The 20551-nt window shown below is 45.6% G+C and overlaps 3 protein-coding genes across 3 annotated transcripts in view; all 3 read left to right on the forward strand.

Moving 5' to 3' along the window:
* The window catches only part of LOC134396459 (rano class II histocompatibility antigen, A beta chain-like), a 51866-nt gene extending 35146 nt beyond the window's left edge, over positions 1 to 16720 (forward strand). Inside the window, exon 6 of the mRNA XM_063122981.1 lies at positions 16588 to 16720. Coding sequence (XP_062979051.1) covers positions 16588 to 16601 — 14 coding nt within the window. The 3' untranslated portion in view covers positions 16602 to 16720. The remainder of the gene's footprint in view (positions 1 to 16587) is intronic.
* The window catches only part of LOC134396454 (rano class II histocompatibility antigen, A beta chain-like), a 116373-nt gene that overhangs the window by 81214 nt on the left and 14608 nt on the right, over positions 1 to 20551 (forward strand). The window contains exon 3 of the mRNA XM_063122962.1: positions 4791 to 4833. Within this exon, the coding sequence (XP_062979032.1) occupies positions 4791 to 4833 (43 nt within the window). The remainder of the gene's footprint in view (positions 1 to 4790; positions 4834 to 20551) is intronic.
* LOC134396455 (H-2 class II histocompatibility antigen, E-S beta chain-like) overlaps positions 19186 to 20551 on the forward strand; it is a 79303-nt gene continuing 77937 nt past the window's right edge. The window contains exon 1 of the mRNA XM_063122964.1: positions 19186 to 19308. Within this exon, the coding sequence (XP_062979034.1) occupies positions 19215 to 19308 (94 nt within the window). The 5' untranslated portion in view covers positions 19186 to 19214. The remainder of the gene's footprint in view (positions 19309 to 20551) is intronic.

The following is a 20551-nucleotide window of genomic DNA, read 5'->3' on the forward strand; positions in this document are numbered from 1 at the left end:
TCTTTGAGTCCGATTCTGTAGCCATCTGTGAATCCACCTAATAGTTGTTCCATCTAGCTCACTTTTAGCTAGTTTGTTAATCAGAATATCATGGGGCACTTTGTTGAAAGCTTTGCTGAAGTCAAGATATATGACGTCCACAGCATTCCCACAGTCCACAAGGGTGGTTATCCTATCAAAAAATGAGATCAAATTAGTCTGACAAAGGTTCTGAGAGTTCTTCCGCTAGCTCCTTCATTACTCTAGGATGCAATTCATCGGGCCCTGGAGATTTGAACTCATTCAAGGAAATTAGGTGTTCTTTGACCATTTGTTTATCAATCTCAAACTGCAATCCTGCCCCCTCAACTTCTGCTTCACTTTTTCCAGGGGGGTCATAGACCCGCTTTTGGGAGAAGACTGAGGCATAGTAGGAATTGAGCACTTCAGCGTTTTCTTTGTCGTCTATTATCAATTTGCCATCCTCATTAAGCAGTTGAACCACCATTTCTTTCCTCTGTCTTTTACTACTCACGTATCTGAAGAAAGCCTTTTGATTGCTTTTAGCATCCCTCGCTAATCTCAGCTCATTCTCAGCTTTAGCCTTCCTGATGCCATTTCGGCACTTCTGCGCCACCTGTCTGTACTCTTCTTTTGTAGCCTGGCCTTCCTTCCACTTCCTATATGTATCCCTTTTTGTTTTCAGGTCATCTCTAAGCTATTTTGGAGCCACATTGGTTTCCTCTGTTGTCTTCTATCTTTTCTCCTGGTTGGAATTGTTTGTAACTGTGCCTTTAAAATTTCCTTTTTTAAATACTCCCACCCATCCTGCACTCCTTTTCTCATTAGGCTCATTTGCCATGGGACCTTACTTATCATAGTTCTGAGTTTATTAAAATCAGCTTTCCTAAAATCCAGAGTACGTGTATGGCTATACTCAACTTTTGTCTCCATAATCAAGAATTCAAGTATGATGTGGTCACTTTCCCCCAGAGTTCCTGTAATTTTTTAACCAGTTTCCTGAAATTCTTTGCTGTACACAGTAAAACAATAGAATCATAGAATAGCAGAGTTGGAAGGGGCCTACAAGGCCATTGAGTCCAACCCCCTGCTCAATGCAGGAATCCACCCTAGATGGACGACACTCAACACCCACCCAAAGCAGTACATTCTCAGTTATTTAGCACCATAGGCCTCAGACCAAGCAAGCATGGCAGACATTCAGTTTCCCCAAAACTCATTGAGCCATGCAGATTTGACCAATTTTAGAATGTAAGCCTGAGGGTAGGGACTGTCTTCTTTACTGATACATTGTAAGCCGCTCTGAGAGCCTTTTGGCTGAGGTGCGGGATAAAAATACTCTAAATAAATAAATTAAATAAATGCAGGAATCCACCCTAAAGCATCCCTGACAGATGGTTGTCCTGCCTCTTGAAGGCCTCTAGGGTGGGAGAGCCCACAACCTCCCTAGGTCACTTGTTCCATTGATTTGTAACTGATTTGTTGCTATCATTTTTCATAGAATACCAACTAAGTCATCCCTATTGGCCAATATCAAGTCAAGGATTGCCAATCCTCTAGTTCCTTCCTCCACTTTCTGTAGGAGAAAGTGATCACCCATACATGTCAACCAGGATGATCAGAGGTCTGGAAACAAAGCCCTATGAAGAGAGACTGAAAGAACTGGGCATGTTTAGCCTGGAGAAGAGAAGATTGAGGGAGCACTCTTCAAATACTTAAAAGGTTGTCACACAGAGGAGGGCCAGGATCTCTTCTCGATCCTCCCAGAGTGCAGGACACGGAATAACGGGCTCAAGTTAAAGGAAGCCAGATTCCAGCTGGACATCAGGAAAAACTTCCTGACTGGTAGAGCAGTACGACAATGGAATCAGTTACCTAGGGAGGTTGTGGGCTCTCCCACACTAGAGGCATTCAAGAGGCAGCTGGACAACCATTTGTCAGGAATGCTTTAGGGTAGATTCCTGCATTGAGCAGGGGGTTGGACTCGATGGCCTCAAAGACCCCTTCCAACTCTGCTATTCTATGTCTGGAATTTCTTGGAAGGACTTCTTTTGGCAGTATTTGTCTCCCAAGAGATATCAGGGTAATTGAAGTCCCCCATCACTACTACATCACACTTCCTTGAAACACTGGCAATTTGTTTCTCAAAAGTTTTGTCCTCATCTTCTCCTTGATTGGGTGGTTGGTAGTAGACTCTGACTACCATTTATTTATTTATATTTATTCATTTAATTTATATATCACCTCATAGCTGAAGCTCTCTGGGCAGTTTACAAAAGTTAAAAACAGTGAATATTAAAAAATATACAAAATGTAAAAACATCAAAAATGCTCCTTTTATTTTCCCTCTGTACCTGAGAACTGTTCCGTGTCTTTGCTTCTGGATCGAGCAATCCAAAATAAAGAGTTCATTAAAGGGATCTGCCCATCGGCAAAGTAAAGGATAAAACCTCCCCCCATAAATGCACAGGGGTGGATTGACGGAGAACCAGAGACCTGTGTCTGTGTGTTGATGGGAAGGAGCAAAGGTTTGAGAGAGACCTCCTGCCCCCGACGACGGTTTCACTTTTTAGCAGGGTGATGAGCCCAATTTCCCGCTTTCTCTCCCCCACCCCCCTCTCTCTCTGAGCTGGTTTGCACGGCCTGCCAGCCCACCGTGGCTTGGTTACCCGTGGGGGCTGTTCCGTTGTGCCAGGCTCTCCCAAGGGCCCCTTTTGCCTGGCACCTGTGGGGACCCAGCTTGCAGTGGCTTGCCGTGTCCTGTGAACCCAGGCGGCCGGGGTTGTTCCAGGGTTAGGCAAACCTCAGGCAACCCCTGGGGGCCCACGGCCTCGGGAAGGAGGGTGTCCTTCCGGAACGCCAATGCAAGCCGGAGGTTCCCCGTTGCTGTTCTGGGTGGTGAAGCGGCTTCCTTAGTCCTAAAACAAGACACCTGCCTTCCCCCTTCCCCACTGCCTCTTTGTGTAGATAATACTGCCTGGTAGCTCATGTGACCCTTTATTTTGCAATTGTACACAAGCCTCTAAAAACAATTTGAGGAACTTCTTGGGAATTTTTTTGTGATGTTTTTTTGAGATGTTATCTTGCGAAAGTGACTTTTAATTTGATTTGTGTTATTACTTTTATAATAGAGTTATTAGGCTCCATAAATACTTTGTTATGGGTATGCACCCTTATCCTACTCTCGCTCTAGACCCATCACAGACTCTCTCTCTCTGTCTCTCTCTCTGTCTCTCTCTCTCAGTCTCTCTCTCCACACACCCCACTCAACTGCTTCCTTCACTAACTCCTCCCTCTCACTGCTAACTGCCAATACAAACCTTTGTACCAGCAGCTTTTTCCTAAAGCTTTTAAAACTTGATTTTGTCCTGCCTTTTATACTGTTAGTTTTACTCTACCCTGTGCCTGTTTGGTGCATTCTCTTCCCCTTCTTATTGTTTTATTATGATTTTATTAGCATGTAAGCCTATGCGGCCGGGTTTTGCTATTTTATTGTTTTACTCTGTACAGCACCATGTACATTGATGGTGCTATATAAATAAATAAATAAATAAATAATAATAGCAGCCAATCAGCATTCACCCCACACATTCTACTCCCTCCCTCAATAATATTCACCCCTTACCATCCAGTGTCCACAGCACTTAGGTTCTAAACAGCACTAAACAGTAAATCATTGCAAATACTTACGTCACAAACAGTAAAACGTCACAGTCCCCTCTCCCGTAAATTGGGGTTCACAGTCTCAACTCCTTGAAGGTTCCCATTGGATTGGAAAAGACAATAATAATAATAAAATTTTATTTATTTATTTATTTATTTATTTATTGCATTTCTATACCGCCCAATAGCCGAAGATCCCTGGGCGGTTCACAAAAACTAAAACCATTCGAAGTATAAAACAAACAGTATAAAAACATGTTATAAAAAACACATTAAAAACCGATTAAAAACATACCACACGTGATTAAAACATCTTTAAAACATCCTTAAAACATTCTAAAATTTCACTGGATAGTAATGATTTGGTACCAGCTTCTCCCTCTAGAACGAGGCGGGGTACAACACGAATGCAAACATCATATAACTGATTAAAACATTTAAAACTCATACATTATTAAAAGGCAAATTTAAAATTCAACATATTCACTGCAGGCTAGATAAAATTTTAAAGTATATCTTTGAGGAAACAAGTCCTTATTCAACCTTTACTAATGAAACCAAGGCATATAGATCTTTCTAGACATCGATATATCAATGATTGTTCCTTGCAGAATGGTGCAGCTTTGACAGACCTCCCTCCTCCCTCCCTCCCATGACCCTTTTCATCATGAGTGTTGATCTTAAAACCATCATTTTCTTTTTAAATATTATCCAACTAGCTGTGCCAATTAGTTTTTTTTAATATCCGTTAACCAGAATTCTTTGTGAACCTGCTTCTCTAACCCTAACCCTAACCCTAACCCTATTCTTTAATGCTTTTTTAAAAAACTTATTCACCTGTCCACATGTTTAATCCTTAATCATTTTCACTTCTGGTTCCGTTGGCATTTCATAACCAGGTGTCTTTTCTTGCTTTGTGGGAGGTGAGTTACGAATTCCGATACAGCGATAGCAGCTGCGGCGGGGGGGGGACCAAAGGACTGTGAGCGCCCTGCCCTATTTGTGGAGCCCCCAGGAGGGCGTCTATCTGCGCAGGAAACTCTCCTCTGTTGTCTTGATCTCTCTCAGCCCTTCCTTTTCCCTTCCCTCCTCGTGTCTCTCACACATCCTTCTTCTTTTCCCTCCAGTTCAGCCCTCCGTCTCCATCTCCCCCACCAAGGAAGACCCCGTCTCCATCTCCCCCACCAAGGAAGACCCCCTGTCCCCCAACACGCTCCTGCTCTGCACTGCAGCCAGTTTCTATCCCCTGGAGATTGAGATCCAGTGGCTGAAGAACGGGCAGGAGCAGAAGGAAGGGGTCTTTTACAGGGAGGAGCTCCGGAACGGGGACTGGACCTACCAGACCCAGGTGATGCTGGAGACGAAGCCGGAGCACGGAGACGTCTACACCTGCCACGTGGAGCACGCCAGCCTGGAGGCCCCCATCACCGTCCAGTGGGGTAGGAGCCTCCCTTCCCTTCCTTCCTTCCTTAGTTACAATCCTGCAAATAGGGTGGGAATTCTACATTCCTGTGTCATTCCTGACCTGCTGAGGATGCAGAGACCCACACACACACTTCTCAGGAGCTACCCTGATCTGATGGAGGTTCTTAATGTGAGCCCAAGTCTGGAGCTGGCGATTAAGAGGGGAATTGATCCAGGTGTACAAGATTATAATACCAGGATGCAGTTGGGGGGGCAGTGAGTAAGGGGAGAATTGATCCAGGTGTGGAAGATGATGCCTGGTGTGGCCAAAGTGGGCAGGGAGACGTTCTTCTCCATCTCTCACAATCCCAGGACCCAAAGGGGGGGAGGAGTCATCCCATGAAGCTGAATGGTGGGGGATTCTGGACAGATGAAAGGAAGCCAGGTGAACGGAACATAGTCAAAGGAGAAGGTGTGTTGAGCCAGAGCAGATCTCAAACTGCCACTCTCTCTTTGCCACGCTTACAAGACTGAGAAGGGACAGCAGGATTTATGGGGGGCCCTCTCCCCAGCCCCCCATCTCTCAGGTTGATGCCCCTCCCCGCCCCATTAGCCTTGAATCCAAATTCATGTTGCCTAAGGACTAGCGTATCTTGCAGTTACCACCGGTGAAGTTCCCTGTGAGCTCTGGAAAGAGCCTCAGCTCCCGGGTCCTGGTTGGGTCTGGCAGGAGATGCAGGAGCTAGAGCAGGGGGAGAACTGGGCAGCCCCCACCCCACCCCCGGCTCCCAGTCGTGGATCTTGTGAGTTGCTGCTTTTAAAACTGGGGCTGGATTATTTGTTAGGTTGTAAGTGATTTGCATCTTATTTTGGACTACGCTGATGTGTATAAGCCACCCTGTGAAGTTTTGTAGAAAGATGGAGCCTAAATTCAATATTAGAATCATAGAATTTTAAAATAGTAGAGTTGGAAAAGGCCTCTAAAGCCATCGAGTCCAACCCCCTGCTCAATGCAGGAATCCACCCTAAAGCATCCCTGACAGATGGTTGTCCAGCTGCCTCTTGAACTACTATTAGGATTAGTAGTGCAGAACGCATTGTGAAACTAAGGAGTCCGCTACCACAGGACGGGGTGATGACCCTGAACATGGAGGGCTTTAGGAGGGGATTAGACATGGCCATCAGTGGCTAGTAGCCCGGATGGCTCTATGCCACCTCCAGGATCACAGGCAATACATGGGACTCAATGGCCTTGTAGGTTCCTTCCAACTCTGCCATTCTATGATTCTGTGTCTCTGGCTGAGGCTTTTCTTGAGCAATCCCCCTGCCCCTTTTATAGACTTTTACTGGGTCTCAGATGAGAATGACCTCTGTTTGCAGCCCCCTCCCATGTTCACCCACCTCTCCTTCCTTCCTTCCTTCCTTCCTTCCTTCCTTCCTTCCTTCCTTCCCTTGTGAAGAGGGTAACGCCAGGAGCTGTCCATGTGGAAGCCCCCTCTGAACATCAGTCGCTGGTGAACAAGGGCCGTTGTGCTTCTGGGCTTCCCATTGGGGCATCTGGTTGGACACTCTGGGAACAGAAGGATGGACTGGGGAGTCCCTTGGCCTGATCCAGCATCAGGGCTCCTCTTCTGGGAGGGAAATGGAGTCAGGATTAGGCTTCCGCGCATGTTTCAGGGAGCAAGGAAGCAACACTCGGTTGTTCCAGCTGCATGTGTCATGGGGACTGGGAACTGGGAACTGGGGGGTTGTGGCAACGTGTCCAGAGAGAAGGACGTAGACTTTGGAGGCATCAGTGGGAGACCTTCAGATGGGGCTGGGGAACCACAAGCCCCATAGAGACCCCAGAGATCAGAGGCGCTCCAGGCTGCTGTGCTTTTGAACTCCCATTTCAGCCACAATCAGCCCACAGCTGGTGAAAGGAGCCCACGTCTGCTTGTGATTCGTGGCTTCGCTTCCATTATTATTATTATTATTATTATTATTATTATTATTTATTTATTTATTTATTTATATAGCACCATCAATGTACATGGTGCTGTACAGAGTAAAACAGTAAATAGCAAGACCCTGCTGCATAGGCTTACATATCCTTCAGGTGAGGGTTTTGGGTTCCCAACAGGCCCCATATACTGCTCTAGTGATGGACCTCCCCTTTCCAGTTCAGAGCACCAGTTTGCAAGTGGGAATTCATAAAGTATCCTGGAAATTACGATCCCCCCTCCTCTCCCCTGGGGGGCAAGGGGCTTTACAGGAAGCGACCTTTCAGGCCTCATAGCCTGTCTGTGATCTCTGGAGTTTGAGGAGAGGTCAGCAGTGGGGGCTGAAAAAGACCCTCCCTGGGTGTAACGCATGGAACGGATCCTCCCTTGAACACCTGGAGGCTGAGAGGCCAAACCTGGCCCTGATCCTCCTGCTCACGAGGGGCTCCTGGTCTCTCTCCTTCCACAGAGCCACGGAAGTCGGACTCTGCCAGGAGCAAAGTGTGGATGGGGGCCGTGGGGGCCGTGCTGGGCGTGGTCTTTGTGGCCGTGGGACTCTGCCTCTACATGAAGAAGAAGAAAGGTAATGGGGTGTCCGTGTGTCACTGACCCTGTTCAGACTGTTAGATCAATGTTCTTCATCCAGGGACGAGATCCAAACAGCTCCCAAGTGCGACTCCACACTTCCAGCAACAGAGGGTTCAAAAGCGCTTTATTGATTATAATCAAGATCTGAGTCTCTTCAAAGGCGAACAGTCAGACAGAGAAATTGGGAATTCAGCACAGCATTTCAAGCATGAAAGGGGCAGGGCCCAGTATCAGTATGAGCCAATCAGAACATAACACTGGAGCATAGCTAATTTCTGCTAAACAATCACCTTTGCTCTACTCTAAGCAAAGTTACTGTAAGCTAACTTTGACACTGAAGCACTGGAGCCGAGGCTATGTTTTCATTAGATAAGACAGGCACAAGGAGACAGCCAAGGAGAATACTGAATACGAGGTGATGTTTGCCCTGTCCTGGACGGGGTTGCACTCCCCCTAAAGGATCGGGTCCGTAGTTTGGGGGTGCTCTTCGATCCAGAACTGTCACTTGAGGCACAGGTGAACTCAGTGGCAAAGAGCACCTTTTATCAACTCAGGCTGATATACCAGCTGCGCCCTTATCTGGACAGAGATAGCTTAGCTACAGTTATCCATGCTCTGATAACCTCTCGTTTGGATTACTGCAATGCGTTATACGTGGGGCTGCCTTTGAAAACGGTCCGGAAACTTCAACTGGTGCAAAACAGGGCAGCAAGGTTATTAACAGGGACTGGCCGGCGAGATCACATTACGCCAGTCCTTTTACAACTTCATTGGCTGCCAGTCCAGGTCCGGGCCCAATTCAAAGTGCTGGTATTAACATTTAAAGCCCTAAACGGTTTGGGGCCAGGTTATCTGAAGGAACGCCTCCTCCCATATGTACCTACCCGGACCTTAAGATCATCTACAGGGGGCCTTCTCCGTGAGCCCCTGCCAAAGGAAGTGAGGCAGGTGGCTACTAGGAGGAGGGCTTTCTCCGCTGTGGCACCCCGGTTGTGGAACGAGCTCCCCAGAGAGGTCCGCCTGGCGCCTACACTGTACTCCTTTCGTCGCCAGCTGAAGACCTTTTTATTCACTCAGTATTTTAACACTTAATTTTAACTTAAATTTAAATTTTACTGTTTTAACTCTGTATTTTAATCCTATATCAACTTTGCTGTGTGGTTTTATCCTGGTTGCGCTTTTTATACTGTATTTCGTAATTGTGTTTTAACCTGTTGGGTGTTTTACTGTGGTTTTAATTTTTGTGAACCGCCCAGAGAGCTTCGGCTATTGGGCGGTATAGAAATGTAATAAATAAATAAATAAATAAAAATACTCAAGGAGACATTCTCGCATACGTGACACTTCGCTTACTGTATAATGGCTACTTCATAGCTTCCTTTAGAAAATGGAGGCACCTATGCTAACATTTCCCCCCTTTAAAGCAATTTTAAACTTAAGCTTGCTAGCTTCTTCTAGGTCTTCTATGGCTAAGGCTTCATAATGCAAATACATTTTCTGGTGGATTACAGATTTTGCAAGATTTTTCACAAGAGGCAAAATACAGGGAAGACAGAAAGCAAGGATAAGCAAAAATCATTACAATGAGATAAAACACAAGAAATCTCTCTTTTAACTACTCCATATTGGGTAACTAACTAGTGAACCATCTAAATAGATCATCAGTGAGTGGTTGTCCTATTTTATGAAAGACTTATGAAAGTGGCTCCACTTTCGCTGAAAAAGAACACAGAGTTGTTTAATAAGGCCATCGATTCATTTTTCTAAATGACATCTGTGAAATTTAAACCATAGAGTGTAGGATTGGCAAAACTATAGGAGGGCATGTCACTAAAACTATATGTGCCACTGCATATAGATTTTTGTTTGTTAACTTTCTTTTCATCTGTAACGTAGGGCTGTAAAAGTCTTTGGGTAGAATCAAATCATAATATGTGTGCACAATTCTGAACTTTTAATTATCTTATATTTTGGCCAGTTGAATTCTCTGATTCTCTGCATATTGAGTGTTTTATTTAATTAGGTATTACTTGGTAGGCTACGAGTCCTTTGGAGCATGGATCTCGTATCTACAAGCTTCTGGTAGCATGTGTGTAATTTATTTTTAAGACTCAGTCAGCTGCCCATCCTGTGTTTACTTTTGAGGTCCAATAGGTTAGGGGCACAGGTGTTAGATCAATGTTCTTTTCACCCAAGGACGAGATCCAAACAGCCCTTAAGCACGACTCCACCATTCCAACGACAGAGGGTTCAAAAGCGCTTTATTGAAAGCTTTCCCAAAGACAACAACCCCAATGGGCTCGGGGACTCTTTTCCAATACTGACTATAAGCTTCCCATTTCTGAGGTCAATTGTGAACACCCACTCCCTCCATTTCCCGTCAGGGTCCATGGGATTAAAGGTTTCACTCACCAAATAGCCGTCTCCCGTCTTCGCCCTTTCTAATCACGTCTGATTGCAAATTGTTGTTGCCTGTTCCCTTCCATCTGTCGGGTGGAGTCGATTTTGTAACCTTGGCTCGAATGGTCCCGTCAATTCGGTCTCCATGTCTGCACAGTGCATGTTAACCTACTTGAGGCAAGAGAAATCTCTCTTGGCGATCGCTTCTCAATCTAGGCCCCACTGGCAGGCATGAATCTGTCTTGGGGTAGATCCGAGTCAGGCGCCATTTGTTAGATCAATGTTCTTTCACCAAGGACTACCATAGAGTAGTTAAAAGAGGGATTTCTTGCATTGTATTTTGTTCCATTGTAATGATTTTTGTTTATCCTTGCTTTTTGCCTTCCCTGTATTTTGTCTTTTATGAAAAATCTTGCAAAGTCTGTAATCCACCAGCAAATGTATTTGTATTGTGAAGCCTTAGCCACAGATGATCTAAAAGAAGTTAGCAAGCTTGATTTTTAAATTGCTTTAAAGGGGGGGAAATGTTAGCAGAACCACCTCCATTTTTAACAGGAAACTGTAAAATCTCCATTGCACTCCAAGCAAAATGTCAAAATGCCCTGTATGAGAATGTCTCCTTGTGTGCGTCCTTGCATCCTTGATTACTAATATAAACAAGAGTCCTGGCTCCAGCTGTCTGTGTTGAAGTTAACTCTCTGTAACTTACTGTCAGGCCAAAGGTATTGTTTACAGGACTGTTTAGCATAATTAGCTATGCCTCAGTGTTATGTTCTGATTGGTTAATGCTGCTACTGGGCCCTGCCCCTTGAAAGCTTTAATACTGTACCATATTCCCTATGTCTTTTGTCTGATTGCTCCCTTTGAAGAGACCAGGCCTTGATTACTAATCAATAAAGCGCTTTTGAACCCTCTGTCGTTGGAATGGTGGAGTCGTGCTTAAGGGCTGTTTGGATCTCGTCCTTGGGTGAAAAGAACATTGATCTAACACAGGGACTGGAAGTAATTTATTACTTACATCTTTCTTCTCTAGTTGTTCACAAATCCAACAGTTTTTGGCTTGTGTGGTTGTCACAAGCTTTTGCAGGGCAGGAAGATAAGGGTTTGCAAGGAACGTTTGGCAATTGTGAAGTGAAGTCAAATTACTTATGAGTGGTAAAAGGCACAAATATAGGCAAAATTCTTTCTTAAAGACATTTGCCATGGCAATCAAAGAATCACTTGGAACTACCAAAGTAAGAAACTTATGAACAGGATAAGAATTATCAAAATTACAGCTACACAATCTTCACACAAATGTAAGCTCATTAGTTTTGCTTATCAAATTTAACTTTAGTGCCTTTTAAATGTTGGGCTGAGTACTCACTCTGTGCTGGTTTCTTTGCCTGTGCTTCTGGCGGCTTCCGGTGAACCAGAAGGCAGAGGGCTGTTGCTCTCAGCTTCGCCTGTGTCCTCTGAGTTTCTGGTCCTCAGGGGAGGCAGAGGCTTTATTCTAGAACAATGTGTCTATTTTTCTGTCTCTAATAACTTCACAGCAGAATGACTTATAAGTACAATGCAATAAGGACCTTCTCACTTCTAGGGTTCTACTTTTGAGCAGGACTTTATCATCAGGCTGGAACAGGTGGATAGGGTCCTTCAGTTACCTAGGGAGGTTGTGGCCTCTCCCACACTAGAGGCCTTCAAGAGGCAGCTGGACAACCATCTGTCGGGGATGCTTTAGGGTGGATTCCTGCATTGAGCAGGGGGTTGGACTCAATGGCCTTGTAGGCCCCTTCCAACTTTGCTATTCTATGATTCTATGATTCTAATGGCAATCTCTGGAAAGGTGCAGCGTAACAATGGAGCTGAAAAAGAAAACTGCAGGGCAATTACATATTCCTGGAATAAATCATTCCCCAATTCTCACTTAATTTCTAAAACCTGAGGGGGAAAACCAAACATTAGTTCAAAAGGAAACAATTTAAGACTTTTTCTGACTTTTGACAACACAATTGGAAGTGCATCCACCCATTTCAAGGAGGTTTCTAGTTGATTTTTTTTCTTTCAGGGTCCTATTCATTCTCTCTACCTATCTACTAGACTGGAGTCTCGATAGGGTATGGAGGTGCCAGTCTATTTGTGGGGTTTGCCACGTTCTGCACTACCTAAGAAGTAAAATAGCTTTCTAGATCTGATTCTATGGTTTTAGGCAGGGAAAAGCTTATTTATTTATTTATTTATTATTTATTTATTACATTTTTATACCGCCCAATAGCCAAAGCTCTCTGGGCGGTTTACAAAAATTAAAACCATCATAAAACAACCAACAGGTTAAAAACACAAATACAAAATACAGTATAAAAAGCACAACCAGGATAAAACCATGCAGCAAAATTGATATAAGGTTAAAATACAGAGTTAAAACAGTATAATTTAAATTTAAGTTAAAATTAAGTGTTAAAATACTGAGTGAATAAAAAGGTCTTCAGCTGGTGATGAAAGGAGTACAGTGTAGGTGCCAGGCGGACCTCTCTGGTTAAGCTTCCACTTAACCAGTCAGTTAGTCAACAAAAACAAGTAGGTATTCAAAAAAACTTTTACATTTCAGCAAAGTCAATCTGGATTCTTTGAAAAGGATAACAAACCCATGGCCTCTCTCTCTCTCATGGCTGCAGGGGCTTTTCTTGATGCATTACCTTTTTGACAAATGAGGCAAGTAGAAACAATTCGCTGAGCATCTATCTATCTTCTTTGGCTGATCATGGTTCTCAAAAGTCCTTCAGCCATTGAAGAGGCTGATGAATGTCCATCTTGGGAATGTAGGTTTTTAAACAGGGTAATCATGATGATTCTTCTCCATGTGCTTGAACATGGACAACTGCAACTTCTTTTAGCAACATCAGGGCTTCTAACAAATCAATTGTTAATTCTCCATGGGCCACTGGCTGCTCACTGGCAGTCACAAATCTTCTTTCTTTCCAAATCTGTCCATGTGATATTTTGAATCAGTCTTTTGCCTGAATCAAGTTTCAGGGCTTCTGTGCATGCTATGAATTCAGCTGCTTGTTATACAATTGTAGCTGGATGCCATTTTCATATCCATCTGTTATCGCCATTCTTGTATATCTTTTTCCATCTTGCACAAAGCTGGATCCATCGGTAAACAACTCGAGGTCATCATACAGGTCTGGGCGAGGTTTGGTGCCAAATTGCAAGGCTTCAAGGCAATCATGCTCTGGAACATCTTCTTTTCTTTGTAGTTCAGGCTTCAATGTGGCAGAATTTAATGAGGCAATGGCTCTGAAGGCGAGCCTTGGGTCCATGAGGAGGCTGATCTCATATCTGGACTGGCGGGCGGGGTTCAGGTGTCGGCTTCTTCCACTGTACTCCACTGGTCTTCAGGTGGGACTTGACTTTTTGGCACAGCACACCTGAGGCTATTCTTTTCTCTCATGGACGTACAGTAGGTAAGGTTTTCTTCCATCAGGTAAAGCCAGTGCAAGCTTGAGTTTTTCATTGCTTTAATCATTTCACAAGTCCAATTTTTAAAAGGCGATAAATAGCTGTATTCTTCTTCTGGCTTCTAATTTCAAAGGATACTGACACAAGGACCCAGGGGTGCTTCCAAGCTTCAATTGTAGTTGCATTTAGGGCAACTTTCTGCCCTTTCTTGTCACGTCTGACTGCAATTTGTTGTTGCCTGGTTCCCTTCCGTCTGTTGGGTGGAGTCGATTTTCCAACCTTGGCTCGAATGGTCCCGTCAATTCGGTCTCCATGGTCTGCACAATGCACGATCGAACCTGCTAGAGGCAGGAGAAATCTCCTGGAGATTGCTTCCTCTCAATCAAGGCCCCCTGTTCCACCAGCAGGCCCAGACCGACGCTGGGTTATCATCCAAGTCATGGCACCAATTGTTAGATCAATGTTCTTCACCCAGGGATGAGATCCAAACAGCCCCCAAGCACGACTCCACACTTCCAGTGACAGAGGGTTCAAAAGCGCTTTTTTGATTATAATTAAGATCTGAGTCTCTTCAAAGGCGAGCAGTCAGACAGAGAAATTGGGAATTCAGCACAGCATTTCAAGCATGAAAGGGGCAGGGCCCAGTACATAACACTGGAGCATAGCTAATTTCTGCTAAACAATCACCTTTGCTATACTCTAAGCAAAGTTACTGTAAGCTAACTTTGACACCGAAGCACTGGAGCCGAGGCTATGTTTTCATTAGATAAGACAGACACAAGGAGACAGCCAAGGAGAATACTCAAGGAGACATTCTCGCATATGTGACACTTCGCTTACTGTATAATGGCTACTTCATAGCTTCCTTTAGAAAATGGAGGCACCTATGCTAACAAGATGACAGACTAAGCCATAGTAGTTAAGCATTTTCAGTGAAAAATCATGGCTTCGCATGTCATCTGAACCATTCCTGACCATGGTGGCTACTATATATTATATTATATTATATTATATTATATTATATTATATATTATGGTTTTATACTGTTGTTTTATACTTTGAATGGTTTTAATTTTTGTGAACTGCCCAGAGAGCTCCGGCTTTTGGGCAGTATAGAAATGTAATAAATAAATAAATAAATAAATAATTCACTAACCATTTAATGAAGACGGGTTAGCAGCCTAACCGGGGCTCCGCGTGTCGTCTGAACAGGCCCAGTGAGGTGTTACTGAAAGTGTTGTCTGAATGGGGTCTAGGTGTGTGGGAGAAATGGGTGGCACCAGAGCAACTCTGTGGGGGAGGGGAGCAAGGGATTTGGGGTGGAGGCTGCCCCCTCTCCCCGCTCTCATCTTCATCTCCCAGCTTCTGCTATGCGGCAGGGTCTTGCTATTTACTGTTTTACTCTGTACAGCACCATGTACATTGATGGTGCTATATAAATAAATAAATAAATAAATAATAATAATAATAATAATACCACAGGATCCCCCTGGATAAGACCCTTTGAAAAGGTTGGGGCCCTGATCCAAGAAGAGTGAGCACCCTGTACCCCTCCTGGCTGAGTGGCTAAAAGACTGGACAGTGTCTCAGGAAACCCGCAGTTCGAATTCCACCTCTGCCATAAACTCAGCAGGTGGCCTTAGGCCAGCTGCTCACTCTCAGCCTCCATTTCCCCACCCCATCTGCAATACGAGTGATAATAACACTGGCTTACCTTACAGGGTTGTTGTTGTCAGCTTTAGATCACTTGAAAGTGTTATGAAAATGGGAAGTGGCAGGGAGGGAAGAAAGAACCCTCCCCCTTCAAAGAGAGCTCAGTCCTGGATTTAAGTTGGGCAGAGAAAAGAGTTCTGGGAGGTTTGTGCTTTATGAGACACTTCAGGGCCTGGGAGGGGAGGGGGGCATCTTGGCCCTCCCAGTGAACAACACGACCCCTCCACGGACATAACTGTGTCTCCATCTCTCTCTCTCTCTCTCTCTCTCTCTCTCTCTCTCTCTCTCTCTCTTTAGCAACACCCATCCAACCCCCTGCAGGTAAGGCCTCTCCACACACCTCCTCCCCCCAAATTCCTTGTGTTGGTTTTTATCCTGCCTTTCCAAAACCAGTCGCCCAAAGCAGCTGACGGATATTTCAAAATGACCCCACAAAGCCCACGTCCAGAGTGCAGCACCTCTGCGGCATCTGAGAGCAGCAGCCCTGTGGGTCTCTTGCTGGGGAAACCACTAAGCATCTTGTGGCACCTTGAAGACTTGCCAAATTTGTTCTGGCAGAACCTTGGATGGGCAGAAACCTCTTCCTCAGATGCGCTTTGCTTGTTTTTTAGTACTTATACCACTTAATAGAGGAAAATCTGTAAGTGGTTAACTATAACACTATTAACATCACAGCTTAAAGTCCACTACTAAAAGCAGTTCCTACAGCAACAGTAACAACAATAGAAATGACAGTCAAATGGGGCATTGTCCTGATTAATTACACTTCTGACAGGTCAGATTAATTGCAAGCCAAATTGACAGATGTATAAGGATGCAGAAAGGGGGGGGGGAGTCAGTCAGAGGGGCCCAAAGGCACTGAAATGCAAGGGGGGCTTTGAGGAAAACTCTCCTGTTTCTCAGGAAAGCACAGGGAGACTCCACAAGCACAAGACGTTGGGTCAACGCAGCCTTCCTGGTTTGGCCATGTGAATCGAACACTTCCAAAGGCGGAGATACATCCTTGGTCTCAATTCAGCCCTCAAAGAACACAATCAAACTTGCTGGTGCTTCTAATCAGCCGTGTCTTTCTGAGGCCTCCCTTTCGAGCTGTCAAAATAGGACAAGCTTTGAGTCAGCAGCAGAGTCTCCAGGGACGTTGATGTGGTGCCCCCCCCTCTGACCTGGCTGCAACCCCCCCCCCCCGCCCTGCATAGCAGGAGTTACTGGAAGGTCCGTCGGTCATTCTGAGTGGGTTGTGGTTGGCCCATGAGGGGCTGTAGAGTAAAAGGGGTCTGGGTGGGAGAGACCCCGGGAAAGTCAATATTCCTGACACTCCATCTAAATATGAACTTTCCGCTTAATGTATGTATTTTAATATGCGTTTTTAACTCTCCTGCCTTTTCCCTCCCAGCCCTTGTCGACTAGACCTTCCACCTCTGAGTCCCAACATGGAAAGAAACTCTTTGCATAGCTACTGAAGCTCTTTGGTTTAAGCCTTTCCTTGGAAGATGCAAAACTGAAGGGGGTGAAAAAGAAGAGACCCCCCAGCCTGGACTTCCTCCTCCTGCTACGACGCCCCTGTTCCTGTTTTTTCCCTTTTTTTTCTTTTGGGGGCAGGGGATTCATCCTGCCACGTGCTGAGAAGATCCTTCTCCTTCCCTGGGTTTCTGATCAGCATCAGCTCTGCTGGTCAGGGTCTCTTCCTCCCCTGGCAGGACCATCACTCCGGGGTCCACTGTCTGAATTAGTTCATCCCTAACAGCATCCTGAAGCGCTGAGACCCGTAAGCGGATTCCGCTCTAAGTGGAGGGACAGAGAATGGAAAACACCTGTTGCTTGTTGCTTGAGTTGCAGGAAATCACCAGGTTGCGTTGAAGGGGACAGAAAAAACCCACACACCCTTTTTGGGGATTGGACGTAGCTCTGTCCGGATCCCCTGCTGAGAATACGGAAGGTCCCAGGTTGAACCTCCAGCAGAAGCTCCAGGCCAGACCGGGCTAGGAATCGGCGTTTTAGTGCCCTCCAGGTGTTTTCAGCTATGATTCCCACAATCCCAGCCCCTGCTGACTGGGGCTTATGGGAATTGTAATCCATCACATCTGGTGGGCACCACATTCCCCCCCCCACAGTGAACTAGACCAATCAGGGTCTGACTCTGTGGAAGGCAGCTTCCTATGTGCTGTGGCAGCCTGCAGACCTCCCAGTGTGTTGGACTACAAATCCTAGCCTACCCAGCCAAAACTGCCATTGGGGATGATGGGATCTATACCACAGCACATCTTGTAGGCACCAGGTTGTGAAAGGGTGTGTTTTTGCTTCCAAGATTTTGATCATTGACCTCTTTTCACTTTGATTAGAGAGGATTAGTTTTCAATTTTCATATTAGAGGCAAACGTTCTAATAAACTGTCTAATAAAACAAGAATACTTTTTTTTTGGTGAATTATTATTATTATTATTATTATTTATTTATTTATATAGCACCATCAATGTACATGGTGCTATGTACATTGCCGTGTGTGTTTCTTGGAGCCCAACAGGATTTGTCTCTGGGAAATGGTGGGGAGGTTTCAGCCCCTGTCTGGTGGAGGTGGGATGGGGAGGTCTACTCTGAGTAAGTGGCAGGTGTGTGTGTCTGCAGTAGGGGTGTGCACGGACCCCACAGATCCGCTTCTCTTCCAGATTCGCAACTTTCAGATCAGGTCCACTTTGCTCCGCTGCACCTATAGTCTGATCCGCTTCACTGCAAAACTCCGGATCCGGATCGGAGCTCTGCTTCCCCCCCCCCCCATAGACTTGCATTGAAATCCAAAAAAGCCTACAAGTTTTTTTTGTTAACGTTATTTATTTATTTATTTATTTATTTATTACATTTCTATACCACCCAATAGCCGAAGCTCTCTGGGCAGTTCACAAAAGTTAAAACCATAATAAAACAACCAACATGTTCAAAGCACAATTACAAAATACAGTATAAAAAGCACAACCAGGGTAAAAACTATGCAACAAAATTGATATAAGATTAAAATACAGAGTTAGAACAGTAACATTTAAATTTAAGTTGAAATTAAGTGTTAAAATACTGAGAGAATAAGAAGGTCTTCAGCTGGGTTCCCACAGTCCACAAGGGAGGTTACCCGATCAAAAAATGATATCAAATTAATCTGTCTGGATTTGTTCCTGACAAATCCATGTTGACTTCTAATCACTGCATTGATTTCAAGGTGTTTACAGATTGACTTCTATATAATCCGCTCCAGAATTTTCCCAGGGATGGATGTCAGACTGACTGGTCTGTAGTTCCCAGGTTCCTCCTTTCCCCTCTTTTTGAAGATAGGGACAACGTTAGCCCTCCTCCAGTCTTCCTGCACCTCACCCGTCTTCCATGATTTTGCAAAGATAATAGACAAAGGTTCTGAGAGTTCTTCCGCTAGCTCCTTCATTACTCTAGGATGCAGTTCATTGGGTGCATTACTAGGATGCATTACTCTAATATGCAAGATCACTTTGAAGGTTGTTTCTGTCTTCCAGGGTATTAGCTATCCCACCCAATTTTGTGTCATCTGCAAATTTGACAAGCGTTCCCTGCACCTTCTCATCCAAGTCATTAATAACAACGTTGAAGAGCACTGGGCCCAGGACCCCACTCGTTGCCTCCCCTCCCCCATCCCAGGTGAGGAGGCTGCAGCCCACTAAGCCTGGCGGAAGGAGGAACGGGGGGGGGCTCTTTAATGCATCCTCCCCCCCCCTCTCCACACACACACATCTAGAGCTTCCTCTGCCTTCTCTTGCAGTCGAAACCTATCTCCTCCAGCGGCACAAGCCAGGGGATCTTCTGCCTGGAGACTGATGACGCTGCTGAACGGTGAATTCTCACTGGTGCTTCTCTGTGCCCCGGCGAAGCTGCGTCTCTGGGACTTTGCAGAAATAGTGCCGTCCACCCCCACCCCCCCCAACCCCTTGCTTTAACAGACTCAAAAGTTTTTCTTCTGGGGCTGGAAACAGATTTCTCTGTCCTTGTCCTTCTGGGGCTGCAGTCATGGCGTGGGCCTCCCTTCTCCCAGTGATGATGGTGCTGCTGATGGGGCCCTCCGTGGTCCCTGGAAGTGGAGGAGGGAAGAAGCCCCCACCAGGTGAGGAGAAGGGAGGGGGAGGGGCTTGGATAGAAAGAGAGAGAGAGAGAGAGACCCCTTCTGCTCCCCACCATCCCAATGGGGCAGCAGAGACCCCCTTAAGCCCAAAGACCCTGTGGAGAGAAAAGGGGCAAGAGGGATCCAGGAAGCCCCCGAGGCTCAGGGAGCGAGTGAGGAAAAAGGGGGAGTGTCAGAGGAATGGGACCCCCCAGGACCCCCACTTCTGCTGACCCTCATGGCTTCTTCAAGGAAAGGGAGATGATGGGGTACTTTGCCAGAGGGATTGGCGCTCCCTGGAGGACCCTTTGAAAGTGAGGGGAGGAGGGGGAGGGGGAGGAGAGGGGGAGGGAGCACATAGCCATGAGGACTAGTAGCCATGGATCGCCTCCTCCTCCAAGAATGTATCCTACCCCCTCTTAAAGCCATCCAGATTGGTGGCCGTCACTACATCTTGTGGTAAATCTGCACTGTGTGAAGAAGAGTTTCATAAAATCATAGAATCATAGAATAGCAGAGTTGGAAGGAGCCTACAAGGCCATCGAGTCCAACCCCCTGCTCAATGCAGGAATCCACCCTAAAGCATCCCTGACAGATGCTTGTCCAGCTGCCTCTTGAAGGCCTCTAGTGTGGGAGAGCCCACAACCTCCCCAGGTCACTGATTCCACTGTCACACTGCTCTAACAGTCAGGAAGTTTTTTCTGATGTCCAGACGGAATCTGGCTTCCTTTAACTTGAGCCCGTTATTCCATGTCCTGCACTCTGGGAGGATAGAGAAGCGATCCTGGCCCTCCTCTGTGTGACAACCTTTTAAGTATTTGAAGAGTGCTATCCTGTCTCCCCTCAATCTCCTCTTCTCCAGCCTAAACATGCCCAGTTCTTTCAGTCTCTCTTCATAGGGCTTTGTTTCTAGACCTCTGATCATCCTGGTTGCCCTCCTCTGAACACGCTCCAGCTTGTCTGCGTCCTTCTTGAACTGTGGAGCCCAGAACTGGATGCAATACTCTAGATGAGGCCTAACTAGGGCCGAATAGAGAGGAACCAGTACCTCACGTGATTTGGAAGCTATACTTCTATTAAGGCAGCCCAAAATAGCATTTGCCTTTCTTGCAGCCATATCGCACTGTTGGCTCATATTCAGCTTGCGATCTACAACAATTCCAAGATCCTTCTCGTTTGTAGTATTTCCTTTGATCTGTCCTGAATCTCCCACTAATTGGCTTCATGGGGTTCTACTATCATGGGA

This window comes from Elgaria multicarinata, chromosome 3 (assembly GCF_023053635.1).
Source record: "Elgaria multicarinata webbii isolate HBS135686 ecotype San Diego chromosome 3, rElgMul1.1.pri, whole genome shotgun sequence".
NCBI lineage: Eukaryota > Metazoa > Chordata > Lepidosauria > Squamata > Anguidae > Elgaria > Elgaria multicarinata.